The 20,788-nt window shown below is 53.6% G+C and overlaps 7 protein-coding genes across 7 annotated transcripts; 4 read left to right on the top strand and 3 right to left on the bottom strand.

Moving 5' to 3' along the window:
* Positions 1-854: 854 nt before the first annotated feature.
* Positions 855-2,153, bottom strand: BBK36DRAFT_1168562 (NAD(P)-binding protein; the record flags this gene model as incomplete). Its single annotated transcript, XM_024895196.1, has 4 exons — positions 855-1,254; positions 1,372-1,548; positions 1,606-1,739; positions 1,827-2,153. 4 exons carry the CDS (start codon positions 2,151-2,153, stop codon positions 855-857), a joined length of 1,038 nt encoding a protein of 345 aa, XP_024750372.1.
* Positions 2,154-3,029: 876 nt separating this feature from the next.
* On the bottom strand, positions 3,030-3,589 carry BBK36DRAFT_1199370 (hypothetical protein; the record flags this gene model as incomplete). Its single annotated transcript, XM_024897092.1, has 1 exon — positions 3,030-3,589. Exon 1 carries the CDS (start codon positions 3,576-3,578, stop codon positions 3,030-3,032), a length of 549 nt encoding a protein of 182 aa, XP_024750371.1. The 5' UTR covers positions 3,579-3,589.
* Positions 3,590-5,522: 1,933 nt separating this feature from the next.
* Positions 5,523-6,440, bottom strand: BBK36DRAFT_1158995 (hypothetical protein; the record flags this gene model as incomplete). Its single annotated transcript, XM_024894160.1, has 1 exon — positions 5,523-6,440. The coding sequence occupies one exon, from the start codon at positions 6,438-6,440 to the stop codon at positions 5,523-5,525; it is 918 nt and encodes a 305-aa protein (XP_024750370.1).
* A 1,829-nt stretch (positions 6,441-8,269) lies between these two features.
* Positions 8,270-9,925, top strand: BBK36DRAFT_1117379 (Annexin; the record flags this gene model as incomplete). Its single annotated transcript, XM_024890343.1, has 4 exons — positions 8,270-8,303; positions 8,439-8,555; positions 8,622-9,559; positions 9,644-9,925. 4 exons carry the CDS (start codon positions 8,270-8,272, stop codon positions 9,923-9,925), a joined length of 1,371 nt encoding a protein of 456 aa, XP_024750369.1.
* An 842-nt stretch (positions 9,926-10,767) lies between these two features.
* BBK36DRAFT_1117033 (hypothetical protein) lies at positions 10,768-11,595 on the top strand (the record flags this gene model as incomplete). The annotated part of the gene is made up of 1 exon (XM_024890307.1): positions 10,768-11,595. The coding sequence occupies one exon, from the start codon at positions 10,768-10,770 to the stop codon at positions 11,593-11,595; it is 828 nt and encodes a 275-aa protein (XP_024750368.1).
* Positions 11,596-13,072: 1,477 nt separating this feature from the next.
* On the top strand, positions 13,073-15,216 carry BBK36DRAFT_1117440 (hypothetical protein; the record flags this gene model as incomplete). Its single annotated transcript, XM_024890353.1, has 3 exons — positions 13,073-13,354; positions 13,523-14,182; positions 14,245-15,216. The coding sequence occupies 3 exons, from the start codon at positions 13,073-13,075 to the stop codon at positions 15,214-15,216; spliced, it is 1,914 nt and encodes a 637-aa protein (XP_024750367.1).
* A 3,439-nt stretch (positions 15,217-18,655) lies between these two features.
* Positions 18,656-19,735, top strand: BBK36DRAFT_1199340 (hypothetical protein; the record flags this gene model as incomplete). Its single annotated transcript, XM_024897091.1, has 3 exons — positions 18,656-18,677; positions 18,753-19,499; positions 19,719-19,735. 3 exons carry the CDS (start codon positions 18,656-18,658, stop codon positions 19,733-19,735), a joined length of 786 nt encoding a protein of 261 aa, XP_024750366.1.
* Positions 19,736-20,788: the final 1,053 nt, after the last annotated feature.

Below are 20,788 nucleotides of genomic sequence, written 5' to 3'. Positions count from 1 at the left end.
AAGCGGGCTGCTGAGGAAACATGAAACATGTTGGGGCCAACCGAACAGGCCATGACCAGGGCAGATCTCGCGATGTCTCGTCCGAAGCTGCAATGAAAGAGTAGGTACTAGTACTAGTACTACTATTTGGTCATTCGAATCAATCTACCCAGTGAGTTCTGGAACGAAGCAGATGCTATTTTTTCTCGTATGGCATGCAATATCGAACGTCATCTGATCGAAAGACGCACACGAAGCACTACCTGCATATTGCGAGACCAGGCATCGCAGCTTCACTCTTACCACTGTACGGATACAGGCCCCGGAGCACGGATCGACGCCCCAGATGGAAACCTCGCTATTTTCCAAGGCTGACGGCCATTCAAAGTCTTAGCGCCATTTCCAATCGCTGTCTCTGAAAAGAACGGCGTCTGTTTCATGTCCTAGTGCCTTGCATCAGACGCAGGGGATCCCGGTCGAAGCTTGCCATTTGACCAAGGTCGATTCTGGGTACGACTCCGACTTCTTCATGGAGATGGGAGGATGAATCAGAAGCCCATCGATGACGATGGTCTCCCTACAGACATAGGATCTCAAGTGTGGATGCTGCCGTCCATCAGCTATGATTCGATGTTTGTCATCCAGCAATCTCATCTTCATATAGATGAGATCCGACGGAGGGTTAACTTGTACCCCAGATTTAGACAACGGCCAACAACATAAGCGTTGGATGGCGGATGGCGGTTGAGTTCAAGGTTTCTATCAATCTGACGCTGAATGCTAATAGGATAGCCAAATAACGTGATACGTTCATCGCAACGACCAACACTCTCACGACTCATCTTCTCCCCATACAACCTCTCGATTATAGGGTACTATTTCCAGTCCGCCAACGCCGTATCGCCCTCTTCAATTCGCGCCGCCTTCAGCCCATACTCCCACACCTCCTTCCTCTTGGCCTCGTCCCTCGCCTCCTTTGCAATCTCCAGATCAACCGTGCCATCGAGATGCAGCAGCTCGCCTCTGTGGGGATCAATCTCGAAGCAAGCCCTTACGACGTCTGCCGCGCTCTTCCACGCAGGTCTGAACATGCCGTTCCCGTTGATGCGAACGCTAATCGCAGCGATGATGGGTACCACGACCTTCATGACAACTGAGCCTATTAGGAAGCCTGCTCTGCGAGCAATGTCGGTGGGCATGCCGCCGGGGTCGAGGCCGATGACGGAGACGTTGCTCAGTTTGGGGTCCTTGGCTATGCGGTTTGCCAGTTCCTGGCTGCACAGACTATCAGCGTTGGGCCACTCTAGAGACTGAATGGGGAAGAGGATTGATCACTCGGCCTGCACCGAATCATGCACCGGCAATCAAAGAAAAAGGGAGCCTTGATCTTACCAGAACATGATGACGCAGAGCTTGCTGGCCCCATATCGACGGAAGCCCGAGTTGCTGCTCGGATCATCTTCAGGCCTGCTCCATTGGCCCTTGGCAAGCGCCTCCACGCCCGGATACAGAGTCGGATATCTGGGATCCTTGTATGCGGTCGACGCATTGTTGCGCGTATCTTCCATGCTGCATCGTTCTTCAGCTTCGAGGTTTCTTTAATGGACATTGTTCATGCCTGCTTACTTGTGCGCCCAGCTGCCGATGACGAGAATACGGCCCTCCTGCGTGTCCATGCTCTGCAGGAGGAGGAGCGACAGGAGCATGTTGGATAAGAAGTTGACCTGCCATGACATCTCGAAGCCGTCCTCGCTCATGGCCTGGTATCAAAAACACGAGTCAACAACGACAACCAAGCCTGACTTCAATGGGCATTGAAGTGTTCAAGCCCAATTGTCAAAACTTACAAAGCCGCCGTGGTCCTGATATCCAGCATTCAGAATCAGGGCCCGGATCCTAGGTAAATCGCCCTTGGCCACGCGGGCGTTGATGTCCGCAGCCACCTTTCTCACGTCTGCCAGCGAGCCAAGGTCGAGCTCTATCGTCTCATGCTTGTGATCTGGCGGGGCTTTGGAGAGAGCAGCTTGGAGCTTCGTGGCGGTCGCGGCCTTGCGCACGGCATAGACACCGGTGTAGTTGGAGGCCAAGTCCGGCTTGCTGAGGATGTTTTCCACAATGGCGGAGCCAAGGCCGCCGTTGGATCCCGTTACGATGATCGTTCCTGCTGATGCCATGTTTTCTCGCTGAATGTTTAGCTCGCGAAAACAGTCCTTGTTACCCTGGATTCTTCTCCAACTCGGCGATCAAGGTAGTGGGAGAGTGAAGAGAGGCAAAAGAGGAGAGCTACAGATGATGCCAGCCCAATAAACGAGAACATGGAGCCAAGCAGCGGGCCTCTCACAGGAAGCATCATGCCCCAACTCCGCTTCCTTCGGCACACCTATTCCGGCGCTGGTGCAAGTCCGCAGCTACCAAATCTCAAGTTTCCGCAAATCAACATGCCAGAGATGATAGCCTGAGGGCTATCAAACGCTAAGCCCATCTCATCTATGGAGCATTGCCAGTTGAGATTGGACAGCTTTTCAGATGATAGGAAAGCTGTAAAAGAACTGGCATATACTTGCGGGGAAATATTTACGACGTAAGTGCTCAGAGGTGATGCTTCAAAGGGTACGCTTACTCCGTTATTACACATTACATGGAAATCAAATGGCCTTGTAATGCAGATCAGGCTATTTATATACACCTGAGGTTATTAACATACATCCAATTCTCGTTTACTCTCATTGTATCTCAACATCACTGATTCATTGAGCATGCATCAGACTGACTTTAGCCTGCATTATGAAGGGAAAAAACCTCGCGGACCATGTCGATTCTTGTTTTCCCACCATATCAAGGGTGCGACATCTTCTACTATCTTTGAAGCTCTGAAGAATATCGTGTTTTGATAATGACTGAGTCTTCAATCCAGCTCGTCGAGCATTCCTGGACATTCGAGGTCAGGGACGCAGACGCAGACGCGCCCAAAGGCCCTCCCATCCATATGCAGGCCTCATATCCCCCATCTTCACTCCCATCCAGACTGCCAACTCCTTGCCTAATCTCAATCACACCATAGAATTCCAGACAACACTCGCCACAGACGCCCCGAAAAGCAGAACCAAACCCGGCCAAGTTCTCATCCCAGAGCTACTCTTCCCACTCTTCCCACTCTTCCCACGATCATCATCCCCCGTCTTTCCACCACTCGCACGCCCATTATCCTCTTGATGCGCCTCGCCATTGTTGAAGTCCGAAGTATGCTCAATGGTGATATGATCCGTCAACCCAAAAGGCTGGCATATGGTCCCCGTCGCACACGGAACGACGCCGCTCCACGTACCGCTCGCGCAGCGCTGCCACGAAGTCGTCAAGCAGTTCCATTGGCCCTCTGGCGAGCACGCTTCGCCTGCGTCGATTGGCTGTTGTTGTCTGGGCTGGACAGCTGGTTGTATTATGGGCTGCTGCTGCTGCTGAAGGTTTGAGCTGTTGTGGGAGTCGGCGCGGGAGAGGACGTGGAGGAGGTCCATGGAGGGCTCGTTGAATGTGAGGATGGGGGGAGCGGCTGCTGGGGAGAGGAGGGCCCAAGGGGGCGCTGAAGGGCCGCTGTCTTTCATGGTTTTCCCTGGTGTGTGACGAGTTGCGGGTTTGAAAGACGTGGGGATGAAGAGTGACTTGAAGCTGCGAACTGCTGGGAATTCGATGATTTAGGGCCCGCTGGATGTATGTATGTAGGCGTTACGTGGATGCAGTTGCTCTGGTATTGCACACCAAGGACTCGCCTCGGCTCTCAAAGAAGGTATATGATGAAGATGGTTGTTTTTCCAGAACATGAAGCATCTCGAGCGAATCAATGCCTTGTGGGGTTCGCTTAGAACGTGGATGTCTTCTATTGGAGCGTCAAAGCGGGCGAGAGCAGGTGTAGCTTTGCATGCGAGGTGAAGCACTGCCGGGGACTTGATGATACACATATACATGTCAGGTAACTGTTCGTGATTCAAAGCTTTGTGGCCATTATCGACTTGGAGAACGGACGACAATGACTATGGTGCTCTTGACGGAGCTCAATCTTTCAAATGACCACCGTTCTAACTTGGCATATATCTCAATCTCAATCCCACTCGTAGACCGAAGGTCGTCCATATCTCAGGACTTCAACGCAACTCTCCTCATGACATCAACACCTCTCCATGCTACTACCGTTTCAAAGCCTCCCATCTCATCTCGTTTTCTCTCACAAAGTACGTTTGTGACAAATCTCTCCCTCATCACACCCCCCTCGCCCAAGCATCCGTAGCCACCATCCGGGCATCCTTGTCCTCAAGTCTCCTCCGCCGCGCCCTCCTCTTCGAGATCATGATGGCAACAACGAGGACGGTCACGATAAGCGCACCTCCGCCCAGACAGCAAGCGACCAAGATGGCTTCTTTATACGCGCTGCTGCTGCCTGGTGGGAGGGGCGTCATTTTTATAGACTGGAGAGGTGTTGCGAGGGCGAGGTTTATGGAGATGTCCATGCTGAGATGCAGATTCCGGGCTTCAATGTTTCTTCTGGTGTGGTGTTGTACGCCCGCCGAGGGGATGTGTGAGGAAGGGATGTCTGTGTGTACATGTTAGAGATGAGTAGAGAGCTGTTTGCTTGTGGGATGTCATACAGATGGTGTGCGTATCAGTCGCTCAAGCGTATAAACGCGGTGATATCTCGTCCGAGGAGGTAAGCTTGGAGGCAGTATATTCAGTGCCAATGACGAGAGGACGAGGGTGCAAGACGGAGAAGCCGTCAGGCCGCCTGACGACACGAGAATATACATATATATATGTCTTCAGATAAAGACATGTCGTGAGATGAATTGCATTGTTCAAACACGCGGCATCGGATTGTTCTCGTGTGTATGAGCTGAGAGGCTCTTAGTATTGTCTCGCCTGGATGCGACGGGAGCTTTCAGCTTCTTATTCCACCCGCCTGAGATTCTGAAAGTGAACAAAGGTAACAATGCTACAACATCGAAGAGAGCGTATCAAGTCTGGTAAAAGTAATCGATTCATCCTCATCCTAATGTAAAGTCCGAGGAAATGCACCGTCGCTACCTATATAACCATCCCGTTGTCCGCTTCGAGTAGCTAGATCCATCACCGACTCAAGACCATATCTAACCATCCATCCCTCCATGAAATATGCGTTAAGCAGTAGAACGCCCCAGCCCTTGGTTTGCGTTGTCGCAGCTGGGAGAGAATCTCCGCCATTTCAAGGTTTCCAGGAACAGCGCGACTCGCCTAGCAAGCATCCAAAATCATTCGTCCTGGGCAACATTATCATTATTCCGTAAAACACACCGGCAAATGCAAATATAAAAGGAGGAAAAAAAAACCAATGGTAAAAAAGCAGCAGAAAAGGCAGAATACTGGAGACTCGATGCGATGCAACCGATGCCCCTGAAGATTCATGCTGTATCGTCGTGCGCCCCTGGATAGGAGCCATATGTCCCTCAAAGTTTCAATATATACGGTTAAAAGATGCAGAGTCCGTTTCTGTCTCGGTGCTCCGTCGTAGCTCGGAAAGATCATCTACGGTACGGGCGGTAGTGGTGCAAGTCCGTCCCGTTCCAGGGAGGGTACGTGGTATGCCACTGGCCATTATCGTTGGTGCTGGTGGATGAAGAGGTATAGACGGTGGTGAAGGCAGATGCAGTGCTCGACAATGCTGTTGTGGCCATCCAGGAGGAAGAAGATGCGGCAGAGCTGGACTGAGACGAGGCAGTCGGGGTTGGATGCCTGGTCGATGCGATAGTCGTGTCAACCGCACTCGTTGCTTGTGGTACCGATGCGGTGACTTGTTGAGAACTCCTCTGCGGAGTTGAAGCTGACGGTGAAACGGTAGATGCAGTAGCCGAGGCCTTTGTTGAAGTAGCAGCCTTTGAGCTGGTAGTGTGCTTCGATGTAGAAGTTGTGCTCGGGGCCTTCAAGCTAGTAGTCTCTTTCGACGTGACACTTGTGCTTGGGGCCTTGCTCGATCGAGTCTTGACTGTCGTCGTAGCAGAGCTTGTGCCATGTTTGGTAGACGTGGGAGTCGGAGTGACAAAGACGGTCCTGGTCACGTCTGCCGTAATGTCGACGATCGATACCGTCGTTGGGACCGTACGGGTGACCGTCGAGCCCTTGACGATCTCGGTGACCGTCGTAGCTGGAGTCTTGGTCTTGGTCTTGACGAGGGTTTCGACCACCGTAACCGTGCCATCACCGCCGCCACTTCCACCACCTCCCCCTCCGCCGCCGCCGTTGTTTCCTCCATCACCGCCGCCGCCGCCGCCTCCTCCTCCGCCTGGCTGATCTGGTCCTGGCTCAAGCGGGACGACGGAATACTTGGGCTTGTGGTGATCGTCCACTGCCGCAGCCCGGAGGACAAGAGCCGGCTGCGGGAGAGCCGCGGCTATAGACAGGCATGCGGAGAGAGCAAGGGTCAAAGAGACGCCGCTGCGCATCTTGAAAGAAGCTTCTCTTCTCTCCTCTTCTTTTGCTTCTGCTGGCGTTATAGAGCAGGCATGCAGGGGAGAGGCTGAAAGCGGCTAAAAGAGCAGCTGAAATGCAGAGCGCGAGGATGTTGGATCGCTTAGCGGTTCTTGCTCAAGAGCAGGAATGTGATAGGAGGAGGAGGAGACGGGAAAAGAGCGGCATTGCACGAAGTAGTACTGCAGGACTGCTGCCACCTTGGCCCTACAAGGCAAAGCAAGGCAAAGCAAAGGCGGATGGAAATGCGATGGCTGGGAAATCCGGAGGCTGGAGGCTTCGGGATCGGGCCGCCATATCGGCAGCGCAAGGGGGCGCGGGGTCCACTGGAGAGTAAGCCAGCGGGGACTGTCAGCGGCCAGATCGGGTGCTGTTACAGGGGTCTGGGGGGGCATTTATAGCGGATGGCCCCTCATGTGCATCTTGTGAAGAAGATGTGCTTGATCTGTGCTGTCTTTCCGATGCATTTTGGTGTTGGTCCGATGGACTCATACTGACTTGATGCTGCCTTTGATTGCCATGGAGAATGTTAGTCAGCATCCGACGACGAAGATGAGGCCAACGGATCAAGCTCCCTTGCCTTAACACTGCCTACCTAGTACTATTAACGCCTGTAGTATTACGCATACGACAGTGCGGTGCCGTTTGCTGGGCTGCTGGGCGAGTCAAGGCTGTGCTGTTTTGCTTGTCTCTGGGCACGAGCACAGGCACATTCACTGGCGAAAATGCTCAGGTCCCGATTCTCGTCCAGCGTCCAACTGGCGCGATCCATCTCCAAGCTACGGCTGTGGCGTCAAATGGCCGGCATCAACGTGGAAACAATCCAAATCACCGCATGGCGCAACACGTGTGGCGCGGTCTAACTGCGGACGCCACACCACGTCAGAGTCTCCTTTGACTTACCGGGTTCCAATGGCATCGTAACACGCCCATAACGAAACATTCGAGCTTCTTCATTGAATAGAGATCTTGCAGTGGCCCACCAGAGCAATGCCTAACAAGGTTGTCAAGCTTATCATCAAAGCTTCTTTTCTACATTTCCCCCTTGCATGTACGGAGCATCTAAGCTCCACGAATTTCTGATTAGTAGGCGCGCAGAGTGCCGAGCGAGCATCAGTCAGCTGATGGGCAGTCCGACAGGGAAGCCGGACAAGATACAGTATTGCAGCGGTGCTATTGTGAAGTCGAGTTATATGTAAGATCCAGAGCTCTGTTGCGACTGAAAACCAGCCATTTCGATGAGATGCTGTTTACAATTTTGGAATAGTAGTATGTTGATATCAAAAATCAAGACATGATTTCAAACGTGGCGCCAGGGACGCCTCATCAATGACATCGTCACCTGTGGCGCCAAGCAGGTGATTTGCGCAAGGCTCACCAAGGCAATGACGTCCCAAGCGAACCCCAGCACAGCCACGGGCCCTCCTCTCGCCAATGAGGGCCGGCGCCTGCACCAGGGATGAACCTGTGGGCTCTACCTTATTTGCTTATTCTGACCCGACGCAAGGCAGATCGTGCGCGACAAGCTCCATGCCTGCTGCTCTGCTGCTAAGCGCAAGTCTCCAGCTAGCTGATGAGCCGACTTCGCAGGTTGTACTGCTTGTACGCAAGCTTGGCAAGGTAAGGTAGCCTTGCCTTAGGACTGCTGTGGCCGGCGTACATAAGCCCTTTTCGCCCGTCTCTTTCGGCCACCCGCAAACTTCATCCTTCTCAGTCGGTACGACGTCACCACTGCCTCGCCGTTGTCGACTGAACTCGTGCGCCGAACCAACTACTAGAACCTACAAGTATTACTGCATCGATCATGTCTTATCAAGGATATGGCCAGTCCTACGGCCGTAAGTACCAGCCCTGCGATGGATCTTTTCTGCGCACAATCAAACAATCAACGAAACCCTATCGAAAATCAGCCGCCCTTGATCGCACAATCATCTGCCCGCCTCGCACCGTGATCGCAATCTGACGCATCGCAGAACCGCCGCCTCCCCCTCCCCAGGGCTACGGCCAGTACCCTCCTCCCCAAGGCCAATATCCTCCTCCCCAACAGGGCCAATACCCGCCTCAACAGGGACAGTATCCTCCTCAGCATAGTCCATATCCCCCGCAGCAGGGACAGTACCCGCCTCCGCAGCAGGGCCAGTATCCGCCGCCCCAAGGAGGGCAATACGGCCAGTATCCTCCCCCTCAGCCTCCACAGGGAGGTTATTACCAGACTCCGCCGCCGCAGGGGCAGTATCCTCCTCAGCAAGCGCCCTACGGCCAGCCGCCGCCTCAGCCATATGGAGCTTCTCCCCAGCCGCCGCCTCAGCCCTACGGAGCGCCTCCCCCAGGCCAATACGGAGCGCCTCCACCACAGCCTGGAGGGCAATATGGCGCTCCTCCTCCAGCGCCGCATGCCCAGGTACCGCCTACGCCACCCTCTCCTGGCTATGGCCCGCCGCAGCTCATCCAGTATGACGGCACCGCAGACGCCGATGCTTTGCGCCGCGCCATGAAAGGATTCGGGACGGACGAGAAGGCCCTGGTCAATGTTTTGGCCCGAAAAGACCCCCTGCAGATCGAGGTGATAAGGACAACCTACCAGCGCAGGCACAAGCGCAATCTGGTAGCCGACATCGAGTCGGAGACTAGGAGTTGGTTCGAATATGGCCTCGTGCAGCTTGCCCGTGGCCCTCTGCTGTCCGACATTCACAATCTCTACAAGGCCATGTCTGGGCCGGGGACCAAGGAGATTGTCATGAACGACATCCTTCTGTCAAGGTCCAACGCGGACCTGAAAGCCATCAAGAGCGCGTATCAGCAGACATTCCGTCGAAGCTTGGAGAGCGATGTGAAGGGCGAACTGAGCCTCAAGACGGAGAGGCATTTCTTGATAGTTCTCAATGCGAACAGGGCCGAGGACCTGGCTCCGGTTAACCCGCAGCAGGTGGAAGAGGACGTCATGAGCATCTACAGGTCGACAGAGGGCAAGCTGGGGACCGACGAGATTTTGGTCTGCAGCATCCTGAGCACCCGAAACGACAACCAGATCCGAGCCATCGCCCACCTCTACAAGCAAAAATTCAACCGTGACTTGGACAGCGTGATTTCAAGCGTAAGTGCCTCGCCTTTTAACAATTCACTGATACGCATGTGGATTGCTGTGGACTTGTCGCTGACAGGAGCTGACGTGCTATAGGAATTCTCTGGCCATATGAAAGACGCTCTGCTGTTCCAACTTCGACACGCCGTCGACAGGTACATGCACGCCGCCCAACTCCTCGAGGATTCCATGGCCGGCCTGGGCACCAAAGACCATCTGCTCGTTTCGCGAGTAGTCCGCTTCCACTGGGACAGAAATGAACTTGCCAACATCAAGGGCGCTTACCAGCATCGATACAGAAAGAGTTTGGCCAGCCGCATCAGGGGAGAGACATCTGGCGATTACCAGATGCTCATGCTTGCCTGCGTTGGAGAGTAAAAATAACTCTCTTTTCTCCTCTACCTACGACCGCATTGGTTGAATACTGTATTATGATTACTTCTGAGGGAAAATTCGTCTGGGTCCTACATTGAGGGCTGGAGCATGAGGCGTTCGGATAACCTGTTTAGCTTGGGATCAAACAAAAGCTTTGGTGGGAGACCAAGGTACCAAGAAGTAGGCAAGTGATAATGATTCCAGTATGTTTAACAATACTTCATTACTCAACCTTTTATTTGAGTCAAGACCCTGATGATGCCCAAGTGAAGAGTTTGTTTCTGACCCCGGTGAAGTCGGTAGCCGAAAAAACGTCCAGTTTATGAACGAGGTCACTCATATCCGTGCTTGCAGAGGTGAATCACGAAGTCCCGTCAGATGGCCGGTTGCAGGGCAGTGAATCAGAGCTCGCCTTCCGAAGATGCCTGTTCAGTATTTGCGCTTTCTCCATCTTTCCATGGACGCAACAGAGGGCAAGAAACAGACAGATTCTGTCTCAACTTCTATTTCGCTTCAGCAGAGAGTTCCCTGGTCACACAGCCTCGTTAACGGCCAAAAGTCAAAGCAGGAGCCAGGTTGGTGAATAGAGCCTGCCGGATTGCCCAGATGCCCTCCCCTTCTCTCACCTCTCTGGAAGGAAAGGTATTTAAAGCATCGTCATCTGGTGCTCTGTGTTTTTCTTCCCAAGCACCATTTATCCCATGCATGCGGATGCATATACTTCATTCACCAACATCATTTCTGGTTTGACCCGCACAGCGTTATACCATCACTTTCTCTTACAAACTGCGTCTACTGTGGTCACTCTCTCAACCATATTCGCTCGCTGTGGTTTCTGCTTCGAGATGGAAGCGCAACCGGACGAAGGCTCTGTGCAGCCCCTGGAGAGCATTCCATCTACCGACGTCGCTGCAACACAAAACCTTACCCGTATCAATCCCAAATGGGAGTCGTTGGATAACACTTGCGCCGAGTTGTTTGGTCCGTGGGATGATCTGCCACGCTATGCACAGATTAACGAGCCTCGCCTTTTGCGTGAGCTAGATAATGCCATCGTTCTCTTTGAAAGTCGAATCAACCACGACGACGCCGGTTTCCACGTCTGGCGGGAGCGCCACAAGAAGGCTATGGAGGCTGGCTTGGCCAAGATTCATAGGTATCCGTGCCTTCAGACGATGGTGATAGACGGCAAGCCTATATGGCACGATGAAGTGTGGGAGCAGCGGTACAACTATCTTATCCACCAACGCCAGCAGATTATCATGGATCGACTGGCCCGAATAAAGCTGCCGCGATATGCGCGCGAAGACTTCTTTGGCACGAAGCCGGCACCTCATCGAGCGCTGCTGCACAAGCGCAGCTCCGGACGTGGCACTCGACCTTTTAAGCTACGATGTGACTGGTGGTGGCCCGTGGAGAAGCTCTTGGGAAGAGCAGCCCGCCGGTGGGACATGGACGAGGCGACTCTCAAGGCCACTTTTTGGGAGACTCTGCCCACACCCAATGTCAAGACCAAGGCATCACGAGCATGGGGAGACAAGATCAAGGAGGAGGAGGAGGACGCAGCTGAGCGAAGCACACGGAAAGAGAAGATGGAGCCGCCTGACGACGACAAGGAGACTGTTGGACTGGTTGCGGAGCTGGTTTCCGAGGCTCTGTTTGCCCTCGGTTGACGTCTTTTGCAGAAGGACCTTGATATGCAGCAGGTGTGCAGGGATGACGGGGTATATCAAGCACGCGAGTATCCATATCCAAGTTAGCACCTAAGCAATATGAAGAATTTCTGCATTGATGATCGAGACGGAAGCTGAGCACGAGAGTGAAAGGAAACGTCTTCACCATGCAGGCATGCCTTGGATAGTTATCCCCATTCAAGAGACGTCGCATCTATCACGCAATCGCATCTCAGTAGTGATAGTATCAAAATGGTACCAAAGTCCAAATGTGACTCCGCCTCTGAAGAATGTCACGGTAGGATTGGCGAAAAGTCTAACCAACAGAGTACGAAGCAGATAGTAATATGAAGTTGCGCTCCCTACCTATCAAGATGCAGGATTTCGTCTGAGAGAAGAACCACTGAGAGTCAACAGTCAGGGGCATGCCTTAGCGTGAAGCTCTAAGTGGGACCGCGTTAATTAAGAAAACTGAGAACAGATAGCGTGGCCCCACATTTCCAGCCTAGTTTCTAAGGCACTAAATAGTTCATAGGGGCCCACCGCCTTTATTATAGCCGCTTTTTTTCTGTTCGTTTTTCTTATCTTGATATTGACGAGTGAAAGAAAAGAAGCAGTGAACTCTTTTCTCCTTTCTCCCGTTGTGTTTCCAGAGCTGTGAGATCCTATTCCGTTCTCATTCCCTGCTCGAACGAAGAAAAAGAGAAGAAGGCCAGCTGTGAGTTTGTAACTTGCAAGACAGGGTTGTCCGTTTGTTCTTATTATCTCCTCTTGTCTGAGCCACATGCATGCTTCGTATGGAAGTTGAGGCTAATGACTACCTTACCATCTATCTTTAGGTCTTTCTCCTCGCTCCCACCCATGCAAGGGTTCCCGTCTATTACTGCCTCTTTAGCAACAACCCGAGAGCTACTCCAAGCACAGCTCCTCTCAGGCAACTAGCTTTTTTTTTCCCTCCCCTGCACGCTGTTGAGTGTGCGTTGGTTGGTGATTTTTTTTCTCTGCCGCCAACAAGAGGTGCATAGCAGAGCAGCATCTGCTCTCTTTCTCTCTTTCTCTCTCTTCCTTCTCTTCACGTTTCTTTGCTGCTTCGTCTTTCTTCTCGTTCTTCATATTTTTTCTTCCTCCTGCGGCGCCACACGAAGAATAGCCTCGCTCTCTATTTCTTCATGCGCGTGCAACCATGGCGGCTTCTCCTCCGCTTGTGACTTCGGACATACTCAGCCTAGCCGAAGCTCCAGCTGCGCCACACATGAACGAGACGCGTGAGGGCATCGCGTCCGTGGTTTCGACGATTGGATCCTCCATGGCCGAGACACCAGCGTCAGCACCGGCACCAGCACCAGCACCAGCAGCGGCACCGGCCTCAGCGTCAGCCACGGGGCCCGTGAGCAGCCAACAGCCAGCCGCCACCACTGCCGTTCCGTTCAAGAGTGCTCCTCCTCCTTCTGCTTCTCCGGCGCCGCCCAATGCGATGATGACGGGCGGCACCCCGCCGGTTCTTCCTGGACCTGGGGTGCAGGGAGCGGCGCCGTCGCCCACAAACGGCGTGCCGGAGAGAGGCGGCTCGGCGCCTGTCGCGCAGGGTGGTGGTGGTGGCGGCGGTGATGCAAAGGCCGGCGGCAACGACGACAAGGCCAGGGCGTACAGGGCGCTGCTGGATCTGGTGCAGAAGACGGATGCGTCGGTGGTTCGACAGGTGGTGAGGGAGCACTGGGGGAAGTGCCTGGCTGGGTCAGACTATCACTCGAGCTTTATTGTAAGTTGTGTGCCGGCTGCTTCTCATTTAGGCCTCGGGTCTATTCACCAGGCCATATGTGCAAACACAGGGAGCCTGTGGCTTTCACATTCAAGTGTGGAACGCTCTTCTTCAATCTCCACCTGTGTGCATGACTGTTGATGAACAGCAACTGACAAAAACTCCCAGGCCAACGCTGCAATCAACTACTCGAATCCAGGCGTCATCAGCCGGACTATGCAAGATCTTGGTGAAAAGGTGATCAAGGCGTCAAAACGTGAGCTCGCCAAGCACTTCACCGGACAAGATCTGGATGAGATTGCAGATCTCATCGGGCCCAAGCTCAGCACGCATTTTCAAGACAGGGTCATGGCCACGCGTCTGGAGACCATCGGAGCACAAGACCTTATCAATGCCTTGGCTCGAGCAGAGCGCCTCGGCTACCACATCAACGACATTGTCAAGAAGAAACCCGGCACCGGAGGCGAGAGCGTCATCCCGTCCATCAACACGCTCATCACGTCGCTGCCGCCGCAGATGCCGCCGCACCAGATGCATGGAGGAGCCCCCCCGCCCCCGATGCCACCACACCCGGGCCAAGGACCCCCACAGCAGCCTCATCATCCAGCTTATCCGCCTCATCCACCTCAGCAATACGGCGTGCCCCAAACTCATCAGCACCCCAACCCCATGCCGATGAATGGTGCAGCTGTTCCTCATAGACCGCCCGCTTCCTCCCAGCCGCCGCCACAAGCTGCGACCCCCAGGGGACGGCCAGGTCCGGCGGCTCGCATAGTCTACTGTAGCACGTGCCAACGTCCTTGCAGCAGCCAAGAGGCTCTGAATTATGTAAGTGTATTCCTGTTTCCCCCATCAGGTGCCGGAGAATGGGTTGCTCACAATCGAATCAGCATCACAAGAGGGCCAAGTGCCACATGCCGAAGCAGGCTGAGAATTCCAACGCGGATACGTGCATTCATTGCGGCTCCTTATTTGAAAGCTCAGGAGGCCTCGCCTATCACCTGAAGAGCGACGTCTGTGGAGTACACACTGAGGCGACGCGACTGCAGATGGTTGAGATGTTGAAACCGTGGGAACGGATGCGACAGCAGACCGCGAGCCAGCCACCCAGCACATACGTTGCTCCTCCTAGCTATCAAACGACGCCCAGTCAGCCAGCCGGTGCTACTACACCTGCTGCCAAAGCATTTACAACCCCGAGCCATAACGCGGCCACTCCCGTGGCGACACCAAGCCCCTCGGGCAACGACCCCTACGCGAAGCTTACCCCAGACCAACGAAGAGCGTTTGACTTGGAAATGAAACAAGTCGACGACTATTACCTCGGTCAAATGCGTGATGCCCAAGCGAGGCTGCCGGCCGGGCCCCGTGAAGAGGAACTCGCCAAGCTTAAAAATCGCTACAACACCAAGCAGAGCATGACGAGGAAGAAGTATGGAATCCGCCTCCGCGGACGGCGCGCCGACACTGATGCTGACCGCTCCTGGAATGGCGGCTCAGGGGACTCTGGGCAGGCCGCAAAGAAGGCTCGCACCGATGATGGACAAGCCAGGCCAACGCAGGCTGCCAGTCAAGTCGTGGAGTCCCCGCGTAGGAGGGTCCCTCTCGCTGAAATGGGAGGGCTAGGAGCGTCTTCGGCTACTGCTGAGCTGGTTGATCCCACAACGTCGTCTGCAAACTCTCAGCCACCACCTCCGACTCCGGCACAGAACCAGCCGACAACACGGCCTCCCCCGTCCATTCAGGTGGCGATACCGGCCCCTACACATCATGGAACACACGATGATCCCATGCAGATCGACGACAATGAAAGCACGGACTCTGACAACATGGACATTCCGGCTAGAATCAAGACGACCTAGGGCAGTGGCGCAGAGCATTAGCTCAGAGTCCCTGTGGGTAGCGGAATGCCATTCTTGCAGCGGTTGAATACAAGCGAGTGCGCTTTTGCTTCATCTGAGGTTTACAAAGTGGAAGAGGGAGGCTGAGCGTTGGCTGGCATCTTGCTTTCATCATCTGACAGAGGTTTGGAGGGAGCCCCCTCCCTTTCAACCTTGACTTTTCCCTTCCTCGTCGATCTGCATCTGGATTAGATAGAGTTAGTATCTGGGATCATATTTTTTTTCAGCATCTACGCGGCGCATGGGAATTTTTGGCACTGGTTTCTGAGGCAATCTCATTTCGGGAAGCTGTTTCAACGAATGAGGAGACGGGGGGGTATGGCGTTTTAGAAAAGTCGAGGCGACCCAGGTTCATGGAGAAAAATAACCAGACGCCACGGAAATGCGTGGCAAAGCTTTTTTACTCCTGATCTTTATTTCTTTGATCTGGTGTGGTGATTTCGAAAGGGGGAGAATACCATATGTGCTAGAGGGCGAGGCAGAATTCAAACCTTTGATGTCTCGTTTCGAGATCTTATACTAGGAGCTATAGTCGATGAGATATTGAGCATGGGGCAGCGCGAAGCAAACATCCAAATCAATATACATGCTGCAAATGGCACCTGTTTCGGCTGGAGCTCGATGAACCGTGCGTACACATAGCCATCAATTAGGTATTTGGAATACTACTGCATTTTCCGACGTAGAGGTGAAGCAGGCGCTTGAGCATAGGGTTAAGCATAATGGGCCTTTTTAGCGGCTGGGTGCATGGGGTGCGTCTTGTCGGACGGATGCGTTTTGAGTTGCCCTTGTTTGAACGTTCTCTGACTAGAGGAGAGGGAGGAAAAGAGGCATGGGAGAGGATGTCCCAAGGTTCGAACCAAAATGGGGATTTGCGGCTGAGGAGGAGCTTGTATTTGGAAGTGTTGTCGATGAAAGCATCATACCTTGGGTGTTTTGCAATATCAGGTTGTCGGGGCTGGAACAGTTGGCCTGCTATTTATATAAAGCTGAAGGCGAGTGGAAGTTGTTGATTGCCTCAAGTTGAAGGTGGAAACAACGGAAGCCCGATACGGAGGTGCCGCAGTGGGGATGTTGGGAGCTGTTAAGACGATCCTTCAGGTACAAGTGCAAGTACCGCAGATTGGAGTGGAGGCGCTCAGCTCTGGAGCTCCAGGGCAGCTCTTGTTTAGGGGAGTGGAGCGCTGGACTCGGGGGGCTTCTTCAGCGAGTGGCTGCCGGGAGCTAGCGGTGCTGATGCCCTGGGCTGGGCTGAGGTGGGCTAACAATGGGCGTTGGCGGGGGCTAATGTAGGTGCAGGAACGAATGCAGGCATTGGAAGCTGCTGCAGCACAGCCTTACCCGCAGTCAATCGACGATGCTGATCAGCTTCCATGCAATCTACACCTTACGCATGCTAAGTACAGTACAGGCAGCCCGGGCGACTTGGGCTCTGCGGCGACATCCATCACTGCTCGACTCTTGTCTTGCTTTGCTTTGCCTTGTCTTGCCTTGTTCATCTTGAGAATTCGCTCCCCGATATGCTGTGCCACTTCAGACCTGCTGCCACAGCACGTACATACTTCCGAAAGGTGCCCAGAACCGATCAACCGCCCTCCTTTGGATGCCCGACGTCTGCATATTTCCCGCTCTCCTCCAAGCGAGAACGAAATGAGATGGTGGCGAGACGTTGGAAAATAGAATTCAACCAGAAAAGCAAGAGGGGGGGGGGAGGGAAGGGTCGGGGGTTGGTTGGTGCTGCTGCTCTGCCTCTTTGCGGGCAAGGCTGGGGTCCCCCATCCAACAACATGAAGACAATGTTGTCTCGGCAGAGTGTGCTAACCAATGGCTGCGCCCGCTTAAGATTGCATAGTTACACGCACCGACTGCGACCTTATGCCTTGCGACCAAGAGTGCCGCCTCTCTTTTTTGTTGTTCGCTACGCGTTTAGCGGAAACGGGCTGCCGTGATGCCAATTTGAGGGGCAGGGGTGTGTGTGTGTGTGTGTGTGATATGACGCAGAACGAGAGAGGAAGAGATGAGGAGAGGCAGAGAGGGCTGAGAAGCAACAAACAAGTTTTCTGAGCGCGGTGCCGTGGTCGAAACTCTGTCTCCAGAAATGCCGCGTCAAAAGGGCTGGGCTGAGTGGACTGGCAAACGGGCTGCAGAAGTTGGGGCAACGATTCAAACCTAGGGTGACATGGATGCGACGCGCGCACATGCCAGCAGCTGCCTCTGGCTCGTCTTCTAGCGGCAGCGGCACTCTGCGTCTGAGGGCTGTCGAAACGGATGGGGTCCGGACGAGGACGAATCGAGTACGTGGATTATTATGGACGAGGACGAGGACTCCATGCGTACGACGGGGGACGGGCTGCGAGATCAACGCCCATCTCACCATGGCCATGTCCTCGCTCACCTTGTCGCCGTCCAAATCGAGCCGGGGAGACGCGGCAGCATCGTCGCCTTGTGCCACCAAAATTGCAACAAATCCAGTGTGTCTGAAATAGGAACTGCATTGGAATTAGCAGCACCGGCTGTTTGAGCCTCGCTAATGGGGTAGCAACGACAAACAGCCCGCGGGAGGATGGCCAGCCGGGCAATTACAATTCCTACTGCTACCATCCAAGAAGCTGGAGAGTCCCAGACCGGGGGGGCACAAGGTCAGGCTGGTGTGTGTCGGCTCGCCCACGGACGCATACACAAAACACGCATGCACGCACGTACGCACACACACGCCGCCCACCCCTGGAGAGGAGAGGGTCGTTCAGTCGCTCTCACTCAGCATGAGGTTGTTACCGTTACACGATGGCCCTGCCGGCTTGGGATATGATGGCATAATACTACTTGTACATGTGCTTGGGCAGCGATGTACACTGTAGAGCATCAACGGCCATCGCCGAAATACGTTTTACTTTTCTTTTGCTTTCGCCCTCTCTCTTCTTTTCCCTCTCTTCTTTTCCCTCGTCTTTTCTGTCACACTACTTTATCATCACACTCAAGGAGCTGCGCTTACATTGTGTTAGTGGAATTCTTATGCCGTCTGCATTGTCATCTGACGCACGTTTTCGTGAGACATGTGTGGCTCTTCGCGTTTGACGAGTCGATTTACACCCGATCTGCTCAAATCCATAAGGCACTCATCAAGCCACAACACTCCATCGGTTGCTCTCGCTTCGAGTCGACAGCATCTTTAATCAAAATCGTTCCCACCCACACCAAGTGCGAGCTCGGGACCAGCTCACTGCTGGCTGCCTTATTTCGACCCCTTTCGGCACTTCTGGTCTTTTGTTTCTTCTCCTTCGTCTTCTTCTCGCATGTACACCGAGGCCTTCCCAGTACCGTCTGCACGATATCAGTCCACTCTACAACTCACCTCGACTCCGCTACTATACTCAGCATATAGGTGGTCCGAAGCAACACCATGAATAGAACCCCGGGTCAGGGTACAATCACTCGGCATCACTCAACTCCCACCCGCGCGGCCCTCGACAAGGAACTACCACCTCTACCTGGGCCAGACAACCCCGAGTTCGCCACTATCCTCATCGGCCCCGATAAGCACCGTTTTCGAGTCAACCATCACCTGCTTTGCGATGTCTCTCCCTTTTTCCAGGAGCGTCTTGAGGATCCCTTCCACTCACAAACCGTCTTCCTCTGGCTGCCCAGCGAGCCGCCAGCCATGTTCCGCCTATTCGTCGAATGGGTGCACAATCCTGACAACTTCCGCGAATACCTCGACAACGTCATCAGCTCGGCGCCCAAGAGGAGCAGCAAGGCGTGTCTCGACATTCACTGGGCCATCATCCACCTCCACCTCTTCGCCTCACAGCTCGACCTCTGCTATCTGCAGGACGTCTCCATCGATGCCATCCAGGATCTGTACCTCAAGTACGACTGGGATGTGCCCCCCAAGCTGGTCACCTACCTCTACACCGAATGCGAAACAGGACCCTCAATACGTCTCCGCCGCTGGGCCGTGGCCATGGTTGCATTTTGCCTGGCCGTGGGCGGTCAGCCCAAGTTCGCAGGCCAAGACCTGGCCACGTCCTATCCCACACAGATCCATGCCCTATTCCAGTCCCTGCCCAGGTTCTCCGCCGACTATACGCAGCACATGGAGTGCATGAGGGAGGCGGGCCACGACGTCCAGCTCAAGAACCCGCAGCTCCGCATCTCGGCCAACAACCTCGGCAACAACAAGCGGATGTTTGGGTTTCGAGAGTGCTCGTTTCACTCTCACCGGTCAGCCGTCGGCGAGGGCCTGTGTCCTCATGCGATGCTCCGGGCCCTCAGCAGGCCAATAAGCGCACCGGACCTGCCGAGACGAAGAGGATCGAAACATAAGCGCCAAGATAGCAGCAATGCGCCAAGGCGCTCTCTCTTCTCTCGAAACAGCAGCAGAGAGTTTGAGGACAAACGGCCAAAGCATCACTCGATAGCAAGCTCGATCAAATCGAAGTTTTCATGACATAAACGACCCGCAGACGTGTGCGCAGAGTGAGGCTAAACAGTGAGCATGGATCGCGCACTGGCACTTGTCTATCTTCACTCTCTTCCTTCTTCTTCTTCTTCTTCTTCTTCTTTTTGCATTCCATGCAGGTTCCTCTTTGGGCGCATGTAAAAGCGCGGAGCGGCGGGACCCCCCATGCAACGTCTCATCACTTTCTGCAGGGCTCAATGGGGAGCTGACTCCAGTCCGAAACATGGGGTTCGTTCGGCACTTTGTGGTTTCAGGTGGCTGGATAGTCCGGCACTTGGTGGTGCCATTCACACCGCAGAACAGCTCACCTTGGAGGCGAGGCTCAACTGAAGTGGTTTATATTTGTTTTATGCGGCCTGGTGACTAGCGAGCAGATCGGGGTTATTTCCGTTGCATTTTTTCTCCGGATCCCTGCGAACGGGTGGGTGGTGGGAAGCGATCTTCACGACGGTTTAGCGTTTGTTTTCGGTTTGGGGGGTGGTTTTTGACTATATTTCTCGGTTTACTGTTCTGGGCAGACCTTGCGAGAGGGTGCCCATGTGGGAGGAGTATACATGGATTTGGTTATGAATATAGGAAACGGGGGAGGGGTGTATTTTTGGGTTACTTTACGCTTTGATGTTTGAAGATTTTTCTTATATATATATCCCATAGAACGGCTTTTAAATGGATTCACAAGGGGAAGAGGGATGGTGTTCTTGTATACTTGTCATATGATACAGGGGAATTACTCATGTGGTTGAGCCAGGTTTGGGACTGAAAAAACGGACTGATAAACTCAATTCGGCAGCACTTGAATAGGTAGATATCAGAATAGGGAAAAGTAATTTTTCTCATGTTCTTCTGCAACTCGCTATCGCTATCATATATCAGAAAATAGTTTGGAAAAAGACAAGACAAGCAACAGAAAGAAAAACAGTCCAGTAATAAAAGTGCCCCAAGTACACAGCTTTGAACGGCGCTGCACAAATATCCCTCCTTTCCCCAGAATGAAGTTGAAGAAGGAAGGAAGAAAGAAAAGAAAAGATGAGACAAAATGGTGTAAAGGAGAAGAGAGGAAAGCAAGACTGCCAA

The sequence above is a fragment of the Trichoderma citrinoviride genome (assembly GCF_003025115.1).
Source record: "Trichoderma citrinoviride strain TUCIM 6016 unplaced genomic scaffold BBK36scaffold_6, whole genome shotgun sequence".
Classification (NCBI taxonomy): Eukaryota; Fungi; Ascomycota; class Sordariomycetes; order Hypocreales; family Hypocreaceae; genus Trichoderma; species Trichoderma citrinoviride.
The sequence above is the reverse complement of the archived record's forward strand: the minus strand, read 5'-3'. Positions and strand labels throughout refer to the sequence as shown.